Source organism: Ornithodoros turicata, chromosome 3 (genome assembly GCF_037126465.1).
Source record: "Ornithodoros turicata isolate Travis chromosome 3, ASM3712646v1, whole genome shotgun sequence".
Lineage (NCBI taxonomy): Eukaryota > Metazoa > Arthropoda > Arachnida > Ixodida > Argasidae > Ornithodoros > Ornithodoros turicata.
This window is the reverse complement of record NC_088203.1, coordinates 17,901,564-17,923,639: the sequence shown is the minus strand read 5'-3', so window position 1 is coordinate 17,923,639 and position 22,076 is coordinate 17,901,564. Positions and strand designations below refer to the sequence as shown.

Here is a 22,076-nt window from a genome sequence, read left to right as displayed (position 1 = left end):
CTATCTGAGAGTACGCAGCGAGAACAGCGTTATCGTCTCGCACAACATTGCATTCAGGATTATACGTCATCGCTCGAAACCAGTTTAAGAAACCACTGCAGCTCGACCGCAGTCACTTGGCAGTGCTGGCAGCCTGCGCATCACGACTGATTCCTCTTCTTGAACTCTTGCAGGTTCGTAGCAGGCTCTTACTCCTTTTTTTGTTCTTATTGCTGCCAGCACTGCCACCGTGTGTGTATGTGTAATGATGTCTGTGACAGAAGAGGTCTCTAAACTACTTGCGGATTTTAAGCAAGATTTGAGAAATGAGCTAAAGGAACTGCGGGATGGAATCGAAAGAGACTTCAGGAGGGAAATTTGTGAAGTCAACGTTAGTCTGGGGTTCATAAAGAAGTCATTTGAGGAGTTCAAGATCACTGTGAATGAGCCCGTAAAGGAAGACGGTGAACTAAAGAAAGCGAACAAGAAATTGCAGGAGGAATGTGCCTACCTGAAGAAGCAGACTAGAGAAAATGAATCAAGGATTGTACAGTGTGAACAGTATAGCAGAAATCGAAATATTGAAATAAAAGGCATCCCTCCTCTCCCAAATGAAAATATCATAAGCATGGTAACTAAAATCGGTACAGAGGTGATAGACGCCGGAGACTTCGAGGTGTGTCACAGAGTGCCAATCAAAAACCATAAGGAAACAGCCAATATTATGGTGCAGTTTGTAAGTCGAACTGAACGAGACACTGTTTTAGAAAAAGCGAAGAAAAAACGGCTCACTACCAGTGATCTGGACATCTTTCCCACATGTCCTGTTTTTGTTAACGAACATCTATGTCCAGCAATGAAACGTCTCCTTGGTTCTGCGATTGCACGCAAACGTGAAATCGGATGGAAATATGTATGGACAAAAAACGGGAAAATTTTTGCACCCAAAACAGAAAACACGCCAGTTGTTCAAATTGTATTTAGTGATGACTTGGAAAAGATATGTTAGTTTCTATTGCTATTATTTGTTGATCTAAGTTTTTTATGCATTATCTTCCGGCTGAACTTTCCAATCTTGCTGGCAGTTCTTTATCATTGTTCCATCACGATGTATGCTCTGTTCGTAACAAGGAAGACAACATTGTAGCGCTGTTTGTTGTTTGTTTGTTTGTAAGAAAAAAAAAAACAAGGAGAAATTGAACTCGTCTCCCGACTTGTTCTGCTCCTTACAAAAATTCTCACCCCAACCCCCACCCCCAAAAAACTACTTCTCAGGTGCTCTCCTCGCAAGTTCGCTATTCACTATTCAGAAGTCCACTATCCACATGTTCACTAGAAGTCCACAATTAAACACTATTCACAATTATCCCAAGATCATGCACAGAGGATGCTAGAAGGTTGTATCCATCCCACAGCTCTAGAAAAATTTCACAAGTGCCGCCAAGGCAGCATCAATCGTGTTCGGTGCCCAAAGTCCCAACACCTTCACTATATCGAAGACCCTGCTGTCTAGCCGAGCAAGTGTAGCTTTCAGTGTAGCTCTTTCAGCTGCATACCTAGTGCAGTGCATTATAATATGCTCACTATCCTCCACCGTTGCACAAACCGAACAATTCGATGAGTCGGCTCTTCCAACTTTATGAAGAAAATGACGGCCATAAGGCACATTCAAGCGACACCGGTGTAAAAACGTCTGAACAGAGCGCGGTAACGTAGACGGAACACAGAACTTCAGCTCCGGATCTATGCGATGTAGCACGAATCACTCTGCAATTGCAACCATCGCTGTCTGCGCATTTCCTGCGACAATGACCTTAATGAAGATGTAACATCTGACTTTGAGTACGTCACCGGATGTAGTGTTGAAGATAGGTGCGCTATGTCCGCTAGTTCGTCTGCTGTTTGATTCCCTCCTATACCCACATGTCCAGGAATCCACTGCAGAGTTACTTTGTGGCCGGCGACTCTACATTTGTTGTATTCATGGAGTATTTGGCGAACTGTTGGTGTCATACAGCCATTTCCCAAGAATGAAAGCATGGCTTGGAGTCCGGCTTTTGAATCGCTGTATACCACCCACTCGGCAGGTGACTGTTGTGCTACTACGCACTGCATTGCCAGCTGGATGGCCACCAATTCTGCTGTTGTTGAAGTTGTTTTGTGCGACAGTCGTGCCATTCCCTCTTTCCTGTGCAGTGGAACCACAAAAGCAGATGCTGAGCCTGATGCCGTCGTCGATCTGTCAGTGAAAATAGCAATGCTGCTACAGTGACGCTCCATCATAGATAGACAATGCTGTCTCAGCACTGTCGTGGGCAAAGTGGACTTGGGATGGTGTACTCCAGGCACGGAGATGCAAATCCGTCGTAGCTCTAGAGTCCAAGGGGGATGCTGAGTCGCTCTTGAGGGCTGTGTTTTTGGCAAGTTGCGCTGGTAAGGAGCAACGGCTTTGTAGAATCAGAATTTCGGCATCTAAATTTCCGTGCCAGGGGGTGCATGTCATGGCGCAGATTCAGGCGCAGATAGTGGCGCACTATTTCTTGCGTTCTCAGCACCTCTACAGGCAGTTCTCTAGCTTCTGCTAGTGCCAAAACATTGGAGGTGGCTCGAGGTACCCCGAGGCAGATTTTCAGACCTGTTGTGTCCTCTCTGCTGTGTTGCTTATCCCATATAGTACAGGTAGATGGTAAGCCTTCCATTTGCCGAATAAACGCCCGATGTACTGTAAGTAGGGACTTCGTTGACATTCCCCAACGGGGGCCGGAGAGACGACGAAGCACGTTGACCCGTGCCTCAGACCGTTCCTGAAGATGTTTTATGTGAGCAGACCATGATAGTCGAGCGTCAATAACGACTCCCAAGAAGCGGTGATGAGACACCCTCTGAATCGGTACACCATTGCGAGTCAGTTGAAGACTCTCCATTCTTTTCCCAGTAAACGGGAGAAATACAGTCTTCTCTACAGATACGTCCATGCCTCTGTCCGAGAGGAAGGATACCGTGCAATCTAACGGATTCTGGATTCGCTGTTGCAAAGCAAGCAATTGCGCCCCAGACGTCCATATACATATATCGTCAGCGTAAATGCTGATGTAGACGTTCTTGGGTAAACGGTGCGGTAAATCTGCCATGATTACAGTAAACAGCAGAGGGCTCAGGACCCCACCATGCGGCACTCCGCTACCGAGGTCGTGATAATCACTGTTCCCGTCCTCGGTCTGTATGTACACAGATCTTCCTTGAAGATAGTCAGCAATCCACCGCAGAGCCCGACCCCTTATCTCCCGAATGTACAGATCATCTAGCACGTGGCCGTAGCTCACCGTATCATATGCGTGTTTAATGTCAAGGAAAGCTGCCAGAGTAGTTCGGTTTTGGGCGCGTTCGTGTTCAACAAAAGTGACGGGCCCTGCCCTGTCAGAAACCAGACATACATTCCGGAAGCATCTTCTGGCTTTGTTGGACCCACTCTATTCGACCTAGGATCATTTTTTCCATGACCTTACATAGGCAGCTTGATAAGGTAATTGGTCTGAAAGATGCTATATTCCTGGGAGATTTTCCTGGTTTCAACAAAGGTACCGCTTTAGAAATTTTCCAGCCAATTGGGAGCTTGCCATCGTTCCAACTCTTATTAATGATACCTAACAATGCCTTCAGAGCGGAGGGTCCTAAGCCAGCGATGTGTTTGTATTAATACCATCCGGACCTGGGGAAGACTTGCTTCGCCTTGATCCTATAGCTGGCTCCAGCTCTGTTAGACTGAAATCATTGTCGAAGGACGTACACAGGGTGCTATCGGTTAGCACAGTGCTCCTTGTAGCATTTTCCACAGATGCCTTGTATGCACGCGTCAGACAGGAGGTAGATGGCTTCGCCAGTAGGCTACAAAACTCATTTGCAATAGACCTATCGTCGGTATTGAGGTGAACAGACAGCGCCCTGAAAGGGTACGATTGCGTAGTGTTTACTGTTCCGAGTGTCTGCATTATCTGCCATAGGCGTGTCGTAGGTGTGAATGGTGATAGTGATGAACAGAACGATGTCCACTGTAGTTGAGACAATCGTTGTAAGCGCCGCCGTATTACACGCTGCAGTCGACATGCTTCCCTATAATCGACTTGATTTCCTGTTCGGCGAAACCTCCTCTCTGCTCTGCGTCGAATCGCTCGTAGCCTCTCGTACTCTGCGTCCACGCGCGTGTGCGTGCTAGGAGCTATGACGACCTTTGAGGCTCCGTCTGCTGTTTTCTTCACAGCAGTGACAAACTCTTCCCCTGTAGTTGCATCTGCGACATCTATAGCTGATTCGGTTTTATAAAGCCTACACTCCACTACACGGACGCGGTGATGTCGTTTCTCAGAGCCGAGCATACGATGTCTAACGAGAATGGGCATATGGTCGCTCCCCAAGGAGTCAACCTGCGTAGACCATTCGATGTGGCGTGCAATGTCCGTGGAGCAGATCGTAACATCTATTGAGCTGTGACAACGCGGTCCGCGGAAGAAAGTGGTGACCCAACGTTCACGGAGGTGAGGTGTAATTCTTCTAATAGTGTTTCAAACATTTTGCCACGAGCGTCACTGTGCCTGCTCCCCCACAATACACTATGGGCGTTCACATCGCCACACACGATGACAGGAGGAACACCACTCAACAAGTCTCTTACCTGTTCCACTGTGACTTCTGCGTTGGACACTATATATGCACTAGTCACAGTAACGAAGACGTTGTTCAGTCTCATGCGGCACGTCACGTATTCGAAGTCTTCGTCGGTGGACGCACGTAGGAGAGCGCATTGTAACACTGTTTTCTAGTATGAATAAGGGTTCGATGTTATCATGGTTACGGAGACGTGGTGCGGTGAAAGAGAGGAATTGCTGTTTTTTTGCAACGCACGATGTCTTTTGTGTCGGTCGGAAGGCTAAGAGGGGCGGCGGAGTAGCATAATTCACAAGGACATATTTAAGAGGAGAAAAAATCGATTCCTTTTCTGAGTGATTCGATTCCTTTTTGGCGACACCAGACAGAGTTTGAGTTTCCAGAATATGATCAATTCCAGGGATGGGCATAAATACATTTTTTCAATATTTAAATATAAATACAAAATACTTTGTTGAAAGGGGTATTTAAATACTCTTCATAAATACTTTTCAACATGAGTATCTAAATACAAAATATAAATACAGTATTTAAATACCGTAACTACTACCATAAATACTGTGAGGAAAATGTCATCTGGAATTACAGAAATAACAATGATCATAACGACAAATCAGCAACGAACAATAGCATTTATTTGTTAGATTTTCATGGCAATTTTAATGTTAGAAGTTTCTCGAAGACAGCATCATTTAGGCATATTCTGTTCGGCCGTACAGTCAAATTTGTAAAGGAGAACAGCATCGCCACAAGTGCCGATGAAAAAATGCTTGAATTAAATTTGACGAAGATGCTTCGTACAACAAGGTAATTGCGTAGCCGCGACCGTTGTCCGCAACAACAGTGCAAAACTTGCCATCTAAAATGGTTTGTCGCATGCGCATGCTAGCGCAAACACAGCATAACTGTGCCCCAAACATGCCCTTCTTCCCGAAAGGTCAAAAGCAAGGAGACTTTAAGATATGAGTCAGTATACAGGGTGTTTGCTCTAACGTGTCCAGAAATTATGTGTAAAGCGAGCGATAAAAGGAAAGCAAGTGGTACTTTTTTGCTACTTGAGTAAGAAACAGATACTGCTTCACTAGTAGCTCCTGTTTCTTAGTCAAGTAGCTGAAAACTAGCGCTGGTTTCTCTTTTATCGCTCGCTTTAAATAAAATATCTGGATATGTTAGAGCAAACACCCCTTGTACTGTATTTAGGAGTATTTAAAAAGTATTTACAAGAATAAATACCCCAAAATTGGTATTTAAATATAATTATAAATACATTTTTCGAGTCTGTATTTCAATACAAAATATAAATATATGTATTTATATTTGAAATAGTATTTTAATTACAATGTATTTAAATACTGCCCATCCCTGATCAATTCATATGGTTTCTCAAATGTCATTAATACACCCACTCGAATAACGCAAACTTCATCAGCGCTGTTAGATCTTCTTGTTACAAATGAAGATACGTCTCTCTTGAAAGGAGGCGCTATAATCTCTGACATAAGTGATCATTTACCTATATCCCTGTTTGTTGAGAACTCTTGTAACATACCCGTAGCTAAGGATAACTTTTTATATCAATGCATAAATGACAGCGCACTGGACAGTTTTCGAGAAGCTATCAGTAATATAAAGTGGGATTTCGCTTATTCTGAAGTCACGATAGACGCTGCATATGGTGCTTTTCTAAACAAATTTAGTAATGCCTATAAAGCTCACTTTCTGGATTGTATCTCATTACGGCCGAAGTCTCATTACGGCCGAAAGTCTCAATACGGCCGATAATCCTTTAATCCCCAAGTGTCTCATTACGGCCAAAGTCTCAATACGGCCGAAGGCAGTCTGATTACGGCCGAAGATGTCTCATAACGGCCAAATGTGAAAATGTGTATTGTAACCTGCATTGATATGCAATGTCACAGCCAGGTATGGATATATATTCAGCAGGGTATAAGGCATGCACTGTGCCCTTAGGGCCCTTATCATATTTATATACACATATTGCGAGGTATGTTATCATACCACAGCACAATGCAACATATTGTGTAATGTGTACTCCCACAAGGTAGTGTTGAAGTTGCTGTGAAGCAGGCTACTATGTGGAGTTAGCTACTTGTAGAGAGCTAGATGAATATTGGCTTTGTTGTGACGCTTTTGGAGCCATCCTACAGTCACTGGCCAAGACGGAACACCTATCTCAGTCGATGTCAGTTTATTTCCATTCGCCTTATAATTGTACAATGCTTGCTTCTGGAATGAGCAAACCTGCAAGAAGCGAAGAGCAACCATGAATAAACTAGAATATATAAAAAAAAAAGAAAAAGCATTTGTCTCTACATGGCTGGTTTTAATGTGCACAAGCTGCACATGTGTTGATACGTGTCTGTTATTTCATACAAGGTTAACATAAATCTTCATCTAGACAAAAGAATGACAAGCCTTAAAAATGTGACTTCCAGGTAAACACAGAGCATGACCATGATATGAATATAGGTTCAGTAGTTCATTCCTTTAATGGAAACATGTGAATATCAAATAGTGATACATTACAATTCGTGAAATGATGCATGCATAACTTTCCATTTCTGGTTTCTTTTTTATAAAGGTAGTGCACTAATTAACATTTGTGCACTACTACAAAATTTCTCACTTCACAACAGAACCTTATGATGATCTTAACAGCTCACCTCTTCGGCCAGGACTCCCTGGGCAGCAACATCCTATTAGCCATGTTGTTGTTTTTCTTTTTCGGAATCCTCCGTGCAGCCACATACCATGCCTGGAATGGAAAACCAGCTATAAATAACAATGTATTTGAATGACTTCCTCTTGAAGTATTTATTCTAATCAGATATGCTTTTGTGCCTAGTATGGTGCGCGAAGGCACATAAGTACAACATTTGCAGACGTTCGACGTAAGCAGTTCAAGGAGATCAATTCAAGTACGCCGACTTGCGCTTTTATTTTTGAAGAAATACGACGACAAATTTTAACAAATTAAATATGGCTCACAATGATACGAGTAAATGCTGCTGTACGGTGATGCATTGTCGGTATCTTATCGTCTTCGAATAAATTTGTTGTTCCTAAACGCGCAACCAACTAGAAACAACGCAAACCTACGAACAGATACCGAGTTACATCTATTACAGGCACTTCGGCTGTTTTGATTCATTTAAATTACTCGTAGGAGAATCCAACTATGTGTGGACAGCACACTACTAATCCAGACAACCTACGAAAGCATTACTCACCAGAATTCCTGCTGGACTTGGTCAACACTGCGCGATATACGTTGGGGCTGTGGCGATTCATTCAACTCGATTTTTACCGAACAACAGGCGCTGCTCGAAAGACAACGACGGAAAATAGAGAGCCGCTATAAAGTCCGCTAATTTGCACATTACAGCACTACAAATCAATATATGAACACGTCGTAAACAGCAACCACTCGCTCACACAAGAAACGAGGTACCCAACGTTGCTAGACACCATCCGCCGAACTCCAAAGTGAGAGTAGCAAAACAACAAGATATCAAAACACGAAAGGAAGAGTATTTATCCCCCTCCCTTCTATAGCATGCAAAACGTGATTTGCGCTGAGATGAACATATATGTTCATGACGCGAGTAATTTTCACTTTTCACTGATCCAAAGGAGGTCACGTGGGATTGCTTGGCGTTTGCGAAATTAACAGCAATGAAAATGGCGAAACGAAACTTGTGAATCGTGCATTTGCTCTTCATGGTAGCTGCCAGAAAATCGAATCAAGCTTATGGGACACTGGACTACAGGTATGTTGGCATCTTTTTCATTCCTGCATATCATTTCACATTACATTATACGTGAATACATGGTGTCATGTCATGGGTGTCGTGTCTCACGATGCTGGGGAAGTAGTTGCATGGGGAAGTGTGCATGGTTGTAGACTTTTAATTTTGGATCGCGTAATCGAAATATCGGCACCTTTCGCATTGTGGCTTGCATGTGACCAATCAAGTGCTGTTCCCTTACTAGCGCTTCCTGCAAACGACAAAACGAAACATGTGGGAATGTATATTTTTGATTACTCATATATAACAAGAAAATGTATCGTTTTCAGGTTGCTGCCACTACTCCATGTGCCCGCAATTGTCTTGCGTGTATGATTACACTAACGACGTCGCCCACCACGGCGGAAGTGTTTTGCGTACACGCGTTTCAGCATGAAGCCTGCAGGTAACATCTGATGCTTACCCTTCGGGTATTCTGAATTTACATATTGTAGCTTAGAGGAATTCCGAATGCCCAGAGTGACACACACTTATAACATTGTGACATTAGTGCATAAGCCCTAATGTAGTGCCCCACGAAAATGAACAAGGGGCAGTGGTTTATCCAGAAACCCAAGCACGAGAGGGGTGTTAGAAAAAATTGTGGGGGGAGGTCATCATTATAGTTACGTCGTTACAGCTTAACATATCATTACAGACGTATCTGAAGCTGAAATCACAAGGGCACCCCCTGTAGGGGGTGCACAGGCAAGAAGGTTAGGGGGTGTAGGGGGGTCTGGGTAAAGCACTGACGAGGGCGACTCCTCCACCCCATGTCAAGCCTCATAAAACACCTCCTGAAGTACTTTCCTGGCTATGCAGCTCATCATTATGACGTAATTGTCATTGTTGTCCATAATTCTTGAATATGTTTTGAATATATGGAAAAAAAAATCTGCTTGACAGCATATGTCTCATGGTCATCATCAAACAAAAGCATATGTCATTTTGTTGTGTGCCTTATGTACTTTTTTTTAAATTTCAGGTGGACGTAAATTGTATAAGGCAGCTAGTGGGGGAGAAGATCATGGTCATAGGTCATATGGCTCCTGGAGCTCCCAGTGGGCTCCCTTGTAGAGTACTTTTCAGAACACACACACAGTTCGCTCACAGAACCAACAAGTAGGATGTTGCTTGAATACTGAGAGAAAATGGCGTAACACATACAAATATCATGTGACACATATGACAATAAAAACATTTTTCACGAGGGATGCATGAAACACTGTCGCAATATTGTGTGCATGAACCATTGTGTGTGACACAAGCCGTGGGGGCACACCGCCTCGGACACATTTTGGAAAGCATAAAACACAGTATATACACAGCTAATATGGTGGATGCTTCTTTTTTCTTTTTGGCCGTTATGAGACATCTTCGGCCGTAATGAGACTACCTTCGGCCGTATTGAGACTTTGGCCGTAACGAGACACTTGGGGATTAAAGGATTTTCGGTCGTAATGAGACTTTCGGCCGTAATGAGACTTGGGCCGTAATGAGACTTCGGCCGTAATGAGATGTTACCCACTTTCTGTGCAAGGCCAGAAGAAAATCCAGTACAATCAGAAAGCCCTGGATTACTTCTTCCGATATCCAGAAGATGCGTAAGAGAGATTGCCTGTATAAGAAGTTTGTGAAAACACACGACCCACAAGAACTACGGGATTTCAAAAGGTTCCGAAACAGGTTAAATGCTGAGCTTCGCGGCGCTAGGGACGCATATTACCGACAACTGTTTGATGATTCTTGTTTAAGTAACTCTCGTGTTCTATGGGAAATGATCGATTCTGTGTTGCATCGTAGGAACATCTCGCCACCGATTACGGAGCTCGAAGTGAATGGTGCTGTGGTATAGAAGTGCTCTAGCAGATCATTTCAATCAACATTTTGTAAATATTGCCACAGATACTCGGTCGCAATCAATCTCTGCACCTGATGTTGACTCTCTGAATGCCTCTTTTTTTCTGAATCTAGTAAATGACAATGAAGTCTACTCTATATTATGCGGCTTGAATAGCAAAAGCAGCGACATTTTTGGTATCCAGGTAGCACCTGTGAAGTATGTTGCCGACTTAGTCGCACCCATACTTACTCACATATTTAACAGATGTCTATCAAATTGCGAATTTCCACGTAGTATGCAAATAGCAAAAGTGATAGTCCTGTTCAAAGGCGGAGACCGAGGTAGCTTGGGAAATTATAGGCCGATATCGTTGTTGCCTATTTTCTCAAACGTTCTAAAACGGGTTATTTTTTTACAGCTCGATTCCTTTATTACCAAGTTCTCTATAATAACGGACTTTCAGTACGGCTTTCGAAATGGGCGCTCCACGGAGCTCGCACTCTCTTAGACAAAAATAAATTATATTAAATTACCTGGAGAATAAAAAATTACATTAGCGGTTTATGTTGATTTTCGAAAGGCCTTTGATTCATTAAATCATGCAGTCGATGTTGCAGAAACTTTATCGTTATGGCATACGTGGACTACCTCTTTCCCTATTGAAATCCTATCTCGCTTTTCGACAACAGTCAGTAGAGATCGATAGTAAATTATCTTCCCCCCTTCATATATCTTCTGGTATACCTCAGGGCAGCATTCTTGGGCCTCTCCTGTTCAATATTTACATAAATGATATTGTTAAGGTTAGCTACAACGTTCACTACGTCATCTATGCTGACGACGGCAGCCTTTTTTTTACGGGACAGATCTCAATGAAGTCCTTCATTGGGATTCCAAAGCATTCCAACGGAGTGTTTTTATCCTTAGATAACTGGGCCAACAATAATTGCTTGCAAATAAATAGCAAGAAAACGAAAGCTGTACTTTTTCGACAAAAAAAAAAAAAAGAAGCAAATCTCATAGAACGTTCCTTTGAAAATAGGAAACTCGGAAATTGAAATCGTAAATGGCATCAAAATACTTGGTGTGCATTTCTCGTGTCATATGAGCTGGGACGTGCACGTCAGTGAACTTTCCACTAAGCTATCCCGTGTGTCTGGGATTTCATGGAAGTTTAGGTCTACACTTCCAACTATTGTCAAACAGAAATTATATAACGCCCTTTTTTTCTCTCACCTTTGTTATGGTCATTTAGTGTGGGGAACCACAACTAAAACTAATAAGGATATATTGTCTAGAATTCAAAAGAAGGCGGTACGCGCTATTTCCAGTGAAACCTTCCTGGCATAATCAGAGCCGCCGTTACGACGACTAGGCATCGTATCAGGTAAGTACTTATACGAATATAGTGCCATTGCTCTGCTAAAACTCTGTTATGATCAGCTCCTCGTCAGTTATACGCTATGTCACAACTGGTGAAAAATACTAAGACTCTTCAAACCCGTGCCAGGGAAACCTGGAAAGTACCCCGTTGCCGAACTCAATATGGGTCACACATGCTACGCCACCAGCTGCCGTTCCTCCTAAACAAGCATGAGGAAATCTTTGTCAACCAGGAGTTCAGAAACATCACTAACAGGCGACTCCGGTTATACTGGGTTGAAAACATGCAAGCGTAAACAGTTACGATGTCGTGGTATTTTTTTTTAATATAATTAAATTCCTTCTGAAATTCAATTCTAAAAATAATTGTAGTAAATTTTGTGTGATTTTTTCTCTACTTAGTGAGCTGTATTGAGTACTTCTATTTTATCATTTTTTTTTTCTTTTGAATGTTCTCCTCTTTCTATTTACTACAGAAAGTGTATGGATATTGCAGTAAATTTTGCATGATTTTTTCTTTACTTATTGAGCTGTATTGAGTGCTTTTATTTTATAATTTTTCTTTCCACTATTCTCCTGTGTCATATTTCTACTTATTACAGAAAGTTTATGGGTATGAGAATATGTAGCGTAGGTTATTGTGTGTTAGATTCTTGTGCTTATTATTGTGTGAGATTATCTTTACTGTACTTCTGTGCCTTAATTATAGAGCTGCCTAGTGTCAGTGCGGCCCCCGGATGCCCTCAAGCTACTTTGTTGTAGCTTTGTTTCCGGGGCCACCGCCATCTTTTGTTAGATGGAAACTCGCCGAAAAGTGTAGAAACAGCACGTGCAGCAGGCGATGTGTCTGGAAGCTTCTTTCTTCTTCTTCAGCATGCGCCGGGATGAGATGTACCGTTTCGTGCCCGCCCTGGAAGTTTCTCGAAGATGATTCGTGGCAATATGGTGGCTCCTGCAAAGCACTTGAAAATAAGGCCATGCTCCGAGGAGCTTCGCTAAGTCTAGAGGACGGTGGTCCAGTATTTCCAAGGCGGCTCTAATGTCATTGCGTTGCGCAGTGCATCTGGAGCAGTTAATTAATATGTGCTCAGTGTTCTCAACTTCGTCATACGTGAGGCAGTTGGGCAAGTTCACCTTTCCCATCTTGAACAATAGGGTACGGCTGAAAGGGACGTCTAGTCGAAGGCGGTGCACCAACGATTCCATGGCACGCGGCGTGCGTGGCACAGGTTCCTGGTAAGCTGTACATTTACAGTCTCTAAATAAACGGATTTCAAGCTTGTGGTATTCTCACAATCATTTACACGAACAGAACACACTTGTGAAATATCTCACTTGCAAACGAAGGGGAAATCATAAAAACGTCTTTTGAAATTTGCAAAAGTCTGGCTTCCACCGAGCGTCGACGGAAGTACTTCTTTCTTTCTCTGGACGGCTAACGCCACCGTGCATTAATTATACGATTCATGAACTGTTTCATTACTCGTGGAAGCCGAATAAACGCTCTTTCTTTCAATCAGTGTCTGAGTATTCTGATTCCGAATCCTGGTCCATTGTTTTGTTTCGGGAATGTAACAAAGCTTCTGCGACCGGCGTGGTTTACTACTTCTTCGCTTCATGCAGTGTGACGTCAACGCGGTGGCCTTGAGAGGGAAAAATTTCTGCCGGCCTCCTCTCCACGTTCCTGTTTCGATTTGATTGATTTCTTATTTGAGGCATAATTCGTCACATGAGGAAGAAACAAAGTTGATGGTAGGTATACAGTGGATGTTATGCACCAACTACGACGTGCAGCAATTTTTTCTCCAATCGTTCCGAAGTTTCTCTTTATGGAGCTCATCAGCGTTTATCTGCTTCCGCGTTTTATCGATTTCTTAAATAAGTCAACTTTATGCGGACAGATGGCAGCAGCGGTCCTATAGGCGGCATGGAGCAGTAGGCATCTACACAGTAGAGACTCTAGGCGTCTGCCAAGCATGGCAACCACATGTGGATACGGGGTTATAGAGGTCAAAAAAACGTAATGAATGTTCCATGCGTCGTCCCATCATGATGTCAAATACAAGTAAATGTTTCAAGAGTCTACTTCACACTCATGTCATGTGTGTCTCGACACGGTGCTTATAATAAAACGGTTCCGTCCTTCTAAGTGGACATCGCAGGTCGCTCCGTAATAGAATCCACCAACTAACCAGCATTCCAATGTCAACATCTCTCAATGCATGAATGGTGCAGTATTTTCTCGACTTAAAGCAATTTCGGCATATTTTTATACCACTGGTAATCGTCCCTGGGGGTGTGTGACGTCACAACATGCACATTTTTAGGTGCGTCTTAGGGAGGTGTACGGGGGATCCTGATAAGTCACTGTTTTTAGATAAATGAAACGACAACCTATTCTTTGAGCTCTCTGTGTTTGTGGTCCTAATCCTCCGTGTCGCCCAAGCTCATGAGCCTACAGGCCCGTTCTTCGATGAACGATCTAGTAACGAGCCTTGCCACATTAGCCAGGTAGCCGTATGACTGAACTGAATACGATTACCGCTCCACGACTCCAACTATCGTGGTTATCCCCAACAGCATCAGTCACTCAAGACGAATAGCTGAACGCATAAGAGGCAGAAGGCCATCAAGGCATCCATTCCGCGGACAGGAATGGACTAGTATGAAGGTGCCCTACTTCCAACTTCTGGAAAGTGCAATGTGCCTTGGGATTCTACATGGCAGAGCTGTGAAAGCCTTTCAAGAGAGTCATTAGACAGATATCGTTTTTTCGCTACGCTGCTTCTCTTACAGAATCTACACTGAACCAGAAGCGTAGATAGGACTTTCTAGGTCAGTGTATAGCAGAGTTGGTGGTAGAGTAATGAATCCGATGAAACAAGGAAATGAAAATAATAAGAATGACAACGTATAATATCAATTTGTTTCTGGGTCCTCGGTGTACATGATCCCACAAAACATTATTGTAAGTCGTACCTCTTCGTGCTCAGGGCATCCTGCACTCCACTCCCGCGCTGCCTTCCCTTATCACACTCGTTTCGTTCAACAACATCTTTATTTTAAGATGATGAATGGGGAGTTTCGTCGCCAGTGGCGATACTCTACCCCATTGCTGGTGGTGCTGTGGGGAACGAAATAATGAGCCCCTTCACAATAAGGATCGAAGTCCGATTGTGTCCAGAAAGGTTAAAAGAGCTTTGAGCGCAGAGCGTTGGTGGGCTCGTTTCGTTAACACCCCACTTTGCTTATCATGCATGATAACGTTGTCTTTACATTTTAATTAATGAGTGTGGTCGGTCATGTAACTTTGCAAATTTTGATATTGAAAACTAATGTTCAGTGTTACCAATCGAGAATATTGCTACATGGGGCGTCTTATACTTTCATTCCTATCCGAATATGCAGAGCTGGGTGGGTGAAGTTCCAGTCCTACAAAGCATGTCAAGCAATATGAATTAGATACATAAAATAATAGATTTTTTGTTAAGCGAAGACGTTGTCCTGACTATAGCGGACGAATGCTTAGGCTGTCCTCATGGAATAACTCGTCAATTAAAGCTTCATTTTCACAATTTCGATTAAGAGTTGGTGAGCAACGTTCTTTGTGTGAGAACATTGTCGATGTAAAGATGATAAGTAACTGATACAGTCGCAAAATATGTTCGACGTTGCGGACGACATTAAAAAAATTCTAAGGGGAGGCGAGCGGCACCCCTGCATCATTTGGCCTGAAATGACCTTCCTGCAGGCGAAGAGGGAACATAAATATTGGAACGTCTTCGGCAATGAGATGCCTGCACTCTAAAAACTGAACTTCACCGCATAGCACGCTCCGCGCCAACCACTGCCACGAACGATAGAGTTATCGCTTCTGATTCGAAGAGAGAGGAGGGGCGTACGCCTTTTTGTGTCCATTTGGATATATGATAACTGACACAAAAAGGCGTACGCCTCCCTCTCTTTTCGAATCAGAAGCGATAGCCCTATCATTCGTGGCAATGGGTGGCACAGAGCGTGCTATGCGGTGAAGCCAGACTTGTGCCCGTTACCAAAAGAAAGGAACTAAATACCGTTACCCGTTACTTCCGAAAAAAGTAACTAAATACGTTACTCGTTACCGACATACAAAAGTAACGAGTTCTCGTTACTCACAGGTAACGAGTTACTTCTACGTTACCGCCGCATAGTTAAAGGAGCCAACAAACATGCCGCCAAACGTGGCAACGTGAATAGTGACCCTTCGTTTTGTCTTGTTGCCCCTCTGCATCGCGTCTTAGGTATGGGTCATTGTAATAAACCTTTTGTTGAGTCTGATAATTTGTCGTCCTTCCTTCGTGTTCCGTGTCTCGCGGCCCCTTACCATGAGTCTATATCAGCTTGCTTGGACCCTTCCTTCTTTCCGAAGTGGGGGTGGTTGGAGACTATGAGAACACAAGAAAAGACACCGGTATTCGTGCCACCGATCACCAACGGTTCCCGAAAACAGACGAGGGGCTGCGTCATAATTTAGGGCGCTCAGAAGCTCAGCAAAGACAAGGAAAGGCTAGAAGTCGAAACGTTTGTAGCCAATGCACAATTGGTGCCCATTCTTGGGAAGGAGTGATGGTCAGAGATTATGGAAACAAGAGAAAATACAACAACACATCCAGCGAGGGATTGCAATAATACTTTGAGTCACACGTGGTCGTGGGTCACGCAGGTCAGATTTGCACGCATTGCGCCACACGGAGTGCCGAAATGGGCTCCCCCGTGCTGAAGAAAAGGAACGAGTAACGTCAGTAGCGAGTTACCAATTTTTGTAACTGATTCCGTTACTGTTACCATATTTTAAAAAGTAACTGAATCGTTACTTCGTTACCAAAAAAAGTAACCGTTACCAAGTAACGAGTTACTTGTAACGAGTTAGGCACAACTCTGGGTGAAGCTCAGTTTTTATAGAGTGTACAGCGGAAAAGTAGCTGCACAATATTTACCTTACTCTTATTGGAGAGTGGTAGTGGTACCGCGTTACTTCTTCAAATATGTAGTGACGCGCGAGTATTGTATTGCGCTGTCTGCTTTTTTTTTTCTTTTTTGTGGGACCTTACCTTGACGCGCTACTAGCGGGCAAAGGTATTCCGTTACTTCCTTTTGGTTGCTGGTACTACACTGCCTCCTTGGGACGGCGCGCACGGGTTCCTCCCCAGTATTGTCCCGCATCACGGCAGCTTTCTCACGGCACGGAAATAGCATGTGAAAAACACAAAGGCACTAGAATTTCGATCCCTGTTTTTCAGTTTGCGCGTTTTCTAGCATTTATATCAGCCATGTACGGTTCAAGCATGATAAAAAAAGTCAAGTCAACAAAATTTAATAACGTTCCTTGTTATTTCAACGTTGCCTCTGTTAAAAGACTGCCTCTGCTGACAGTTGTAACTTGTCAGAGAAAGCCGGCCCTGATTACAGGTCCGTTGCTTTCGATCTTTGAACTGAAGTCTTCAACTTAAAAACACACGTGAAGCAAACAACGCCTCAGACGGAAACGAAAAAGTGAAGAAAAGAGGGAGACGAGGTGGGCGGGAGTCGAGCCGTAAAGTGCTCATTTCTATCGTACACTGCGCTTGTCGCCTTATTCGATGAATAAGATAAAGAACATCTGAGCACACCAGCTCGCGTGGCTCAGTGGTTAGCGTGCTGGCCATGTCACGTCAAGACTGGCAGGTACCCGGATTCGAATCCCGGCGCCGGCTGTGCTGTCTGGGATTTTTCCTGGGTTTTCCTCAGACGCTTTCAGACACAGGGCACAGTTCCCTTAGAAGTCGGCCCAGGAGGCGCATTCCTCCAGGGCCGTCAGTCGCGACCCCTTTCACCACATCTGAACACACATGCTTCGCACTGTTCCGATATCGTTCCTTTCGCGTGATCATTAGCTAGGCTACCGTGACGACACGGCGTGTCACGTGACTCAAACACAATTCTGTCCGAACGAATATAAACGGTATGTAAACCAACAACTTGAATGTCTAAAATCTTTTCACATCAGCATGGTCAAATATGCCGCATATTGAATTGTTGTAATAGTTCAACCGGAATCCGCGTGGTGTGTGGCGAGCGCGTACACTCTTGTGGCACTGCAGTTCAAAGAAGCAGAAGAAGCAGCACGCACCTCACGTGTGTGACCATCGTTTAGGCCATCATACCTCGTCTTCCGAACAGTCAAGCGTCATCACTCTGCATCCGTGAGGAGGCTCTGCTTCCAACAAGCTCTCTAACGTTCAGGGAACACTTATCAAGATTATGGAGAAACGCGCCTCTCCGGCGAGCTTGAAGGGTCGCACCAGCCACACCGCTTCCCCCGCGTTCAAACATGTTGGGTTTCCCGTGGTAAGTAGGTAAATTGAAAGTGTAGTACCCCCCGTGGGGGGGGGAGGGGGGGACCCGCGTATCCGCAACCTTTTTATGCCGCTCTACGTCATCGTGCATGGCTTAGGTCAATGACCCGCGCAGGGATGTGTTAAATGAGCACGGAAGTGACATTTAGCATTTCTGCAATCACGGCTTCATACATGAAGGAGTCTGTGAGGAACGACCATGTAAAATATTTTCGGTGCACGCTATCTTGTCATTGCGCAATGGTATTTACAAATGCAGAAAGAAAAGGCAACCACGAGTATCGCGGCGCAACCTTGGTGTCCCGGCTCGATGCCTACGAGTGACGTGATTAGGACCCTGTGGAGACGAAGCGAAAGTTCGCGAAAGTTTGTCGCGAAAGTTCGTCTGTCTGCTGCCGAACGGCGCAGCGCCAGGCCTTCGCAACTCCTCATAGAGCCCATAGTATAAGAAAATTCTCAACACTGGGCACACGACCAATGAGAAGGCAGCGATTGCTCCCTGAATCCTCCAATAAGAAGTCTTCCCGCCCAGCTCGTAGCCTGACCGGGTCTGGCTCTTGCTAACTTCTCCTGACTTCTGCTTTCCATACCGCCGTAGGCCATACTGGCTTGGCCGGTCTCGCTAACCAATGACTTCTAGGTCTACTAGCTTTCATGCACGCCGTACAATTATTCCGTGATTCCCAAACAACTCTGAAAAGTGTTGTAATGAACAAAGATGTATTTGAGTCATTATACTGACACAATCGCATGACAGGTTGACGCATTTACATGCACAGGGCGTACTGAGTCCACTACGTAGCGCTACCTGGCACACTGCAACAAAATTCAAACTTGCAAAGCACGCATACCGACACACCCTAACCCACTCCCCAAGTTATTGGGGAGTGGGTTAGGGTGTGTTTGATCGACAGCCATAAAAGACTGCTTGCTATTCCATAATAAAGATTTAAAAAAAAACAAGTCAAAGGGAAAAATACCTCCTTTATGAAGGAAGCTTTCTTTATAGACGTTGAGATGAGTCTGTTCTTCCGGTCATTTCTCCTGATGCTGCACGATACCACAGTTCCGGTACTCTAATGCTGTTGTAGTCCCTGTTGCAACCCAAATTATAGCAGCAATGAATCTTCTCCTCACAGGATGCGAAGCATCGCCGTCGGTACCATCATTTGCACGGCTCTGCGGCTCATTCCCCGCACCGTCTGTCACCAACCCACAGTCACCGCCCTAGCGGAAAGCACGACACATCGCCACGTGACTCCTTGTCCTCTCCGGGCATATCACCGTCAAAGACAGTACTCGGCGAAGGCTCCTCACAATTTTCGAGTCCGTCATCCGCGACCACGAAGCTATCGCCGCTCATATCTACCACCGAGCGCCTCGCGAGCAGTTCTAAGAGAACCAAACACAAAAAGTTGTCTTCCACGCTCAAAAGCATTGCCTTCCTTGCCATCGTGGGGGTCATGCTCTTGGCCCTTCTTCTCAAGGTAGTATTGAAGTCCCAACCCCTAATGGCTGAGAACTGCGTCACCACTGCTTGCCGACAGTACGCAACTTACTTACGTGGCACTATGAATGAGACCATTAACCCGTGCGATAACTTTTATGGTTATGTGTGCGGAAAGATATCACGCACGTATTCGATAGCCGAAGACACAGTCGTAGTCTTCAGGGACGAAATCATCGAGAAGGCCAGGTTACACGTACCGCATTTGTCCAAGCAGACAGCAGTCGACAAGGCAGTCCTTTTCTTTCGGAGCTGCGAAGACGTCTTGAACTACGAGGACGACGGACAGTTACCCCTGGTAAAGCTCGTTCTTCACGACGTTGGAATAACTTGGCCATCACCTTCAAGGAATCCTGATGTGTTGTTCACCATGCTTCGTCTTTCTTCGTATTGGCTGTGGGACACCTTTATTACAATACAATGGACTATCAGCTCTGGTGTAGTCGCAGCGTTGGAAGTTGGGCCTTCACCCCATTTACCGGCTCTACTCAGGCAAAGAAACACCGTCCTAAGGGCAAACAAATATTATGACTACTTTGCCACCATCTACGAATCATTCAGTCCATCCAATACGACCGCCAATTCAGCGTTTGAGGAAATCACATCCGTCGAACGTGATGCAGTTCCTCTGTTTGAAGCCAGAATATATTCCGATCAAGTCAGGGCTGTGACTACGGTCCGTGAGTTCAACTACACCGCTCCACAGATCTCGAGTGAGCGCTGGTTCAAAGGTCTGAAGACTCACTTCTACGACCTCGTTGCGTCCAACCCTGCAGTGTACGTCAACCACGTTCGTTTTATTCAACTGATACCGATACTGATCGAAAGAATGGGGGAACAAAACTTTCATCTGTACCTCAGTTGGACGGTCGTGCAGAGGTTGATCCTGCTCAGCAACGCGAAGCTCGTAATGAACTACCACGGTAATTTGGAAGCTGCTAGGTTGAACCACAGGATTTTCTGCTATCACATGGTTCAAGAAAAAATGGGTTTTGCACTCCTTTCGACATACGTATCCGGCATATACACACGGTTTGTTAAAAATGACATTAGTAACATCATGGATAACGTGCGTGCAACATTGGGGGATCTGTATTCAAAGAACTTTGATCAGACTGATACCTTCAGAGCAACGAATCTGCGTACAGACTCTGTGCTAACGTATCTGGACACCTTCCTCGTGCAGAACGTCGAAGCGTACTACGCCAACTATAGCACAATGGCTAGCAAAGTTGTCGGTAACTACAAGATCAGCTGTGAAGGCGTCAGGAGAACCACGTATACTCAGTACACCAGACTTCATCACTACAGAACAGCGGATGACAGTGAAGTTGCAGTGGTTGATCACATCAAAGGCGAAATTATACTGGCCCCTACCGTACTCGAACTGCCGTACTACGACGAGATGGTCCCCTTGTGTGTGAAGTACGCTGCGTTTGGGTCGGCAGTTGCAGAGTCGCTGACGAAGCTGCTCCTGAGCACGTATCCAGAATGGCACGAAAATTCGAGAAAAAGGATTCATCAGACAGCTCAATGCTTGACCGGACAGGAGTCATCTTCTGAGACAGGTGTTCGAAACGATACGCGAACCATGCACACTATCGCTACAATAGCAGCAATAGATATTCTTTTATCGGTCATCAAGAGGAAAACAAACCATGCGAAAGGGATAGGCACACTATCACCGGACAAGACCTTTTTCGTGATATGGTGCTATGTCTTGTGCGGTACCGGCGGCAACTCCAGGGAACTCTGTAACGACCCGTTAAGACACGTTGATGAGTTTGCCGAAGCGTTTGGATGCGCGAAGAACAGTTCGATGAGAAAAGATCCAACCTGTAAGCTGTTTTCTGCTTGAGTACTTGGCTATTTGAAGAATCCCGAAGGCTTGTTTTATTTCATGCAGGGATGATAATCCATTGATACTGAGATAAGCGGATGAGAAGTGTAATTAAATAAGTGGAAAGATAAACGCATTCCTTTTGTGAAGTTCTGCTTATTATAAGGAGCGACCGATACACCTACGGGACAATTGCTGCCGCCACACGACTAGTTTCAACACACTCCATTTCAAACTGTCATCGCTGTGCACACTAATGTTTATACTATACTTCCAGCATTTTTTTGTCCTCTCGAGGTGGAAGTTCCGTTCAGTACCGCGATCAATCTCCTGCGTAACACTGCCAGCTACCTAACTTACCTACCTTCATTTCAGAACCAACCGCGTGTGTTGTCATCGCGTGACGAAGAGGCTAAACAAGTCTAAGCTAGACGACCACCCACGACTTTTTTCACGCCTAGGAAATTCAAGTGCAGTCTCGAGGTGCGGAGCGGCGGTGTCTGCTAGGGTCAAAGTAGCGCCCCCTCAATCCTTTTCATCCATATCATAATTGAGGTTTCAAGCTATTCCGGTCGACAAGCAGCGACCACTGGCTTGGAACTTTGCACAAGTCATACCGGAAAATTATTCTACTTCCAAATATACATAAGAAGACACAAGTCAAGGTTTGATTCGGAGA

The 22,076-nt window shown here is 44.6% G+C and overlaps 1 protein-coding gene across 1 annotated transcript; it reads left to right on the top strand.

The window, feature by feature from the left end:
* The first annotated feature begins 17,813 nt into the window (after window positions 1–17,813).
* Window positions 17,814–21,533, top strand: LOC135389983 (endothelin-converting enzyme 1-like). Its single transcript, XM_064620014.1, has 2 exons — window positions 17,814–18,042; window positions 19,190–21,533. The coding sequence occupies exons 1-2, from the start codon at window positions 17,956–17,958 to the stop codon at window positions 21,413–21,415; spliced, it is 2,313 nt and encodes a 770-aa protein (XP_064476084.1). The 5' UTR covers window positions 17,814–17,955; the 3' UTR covers window positions 21,416–21,533.
* Window positions 21,534–22,076: the final 543 nt, after the last annotated feature.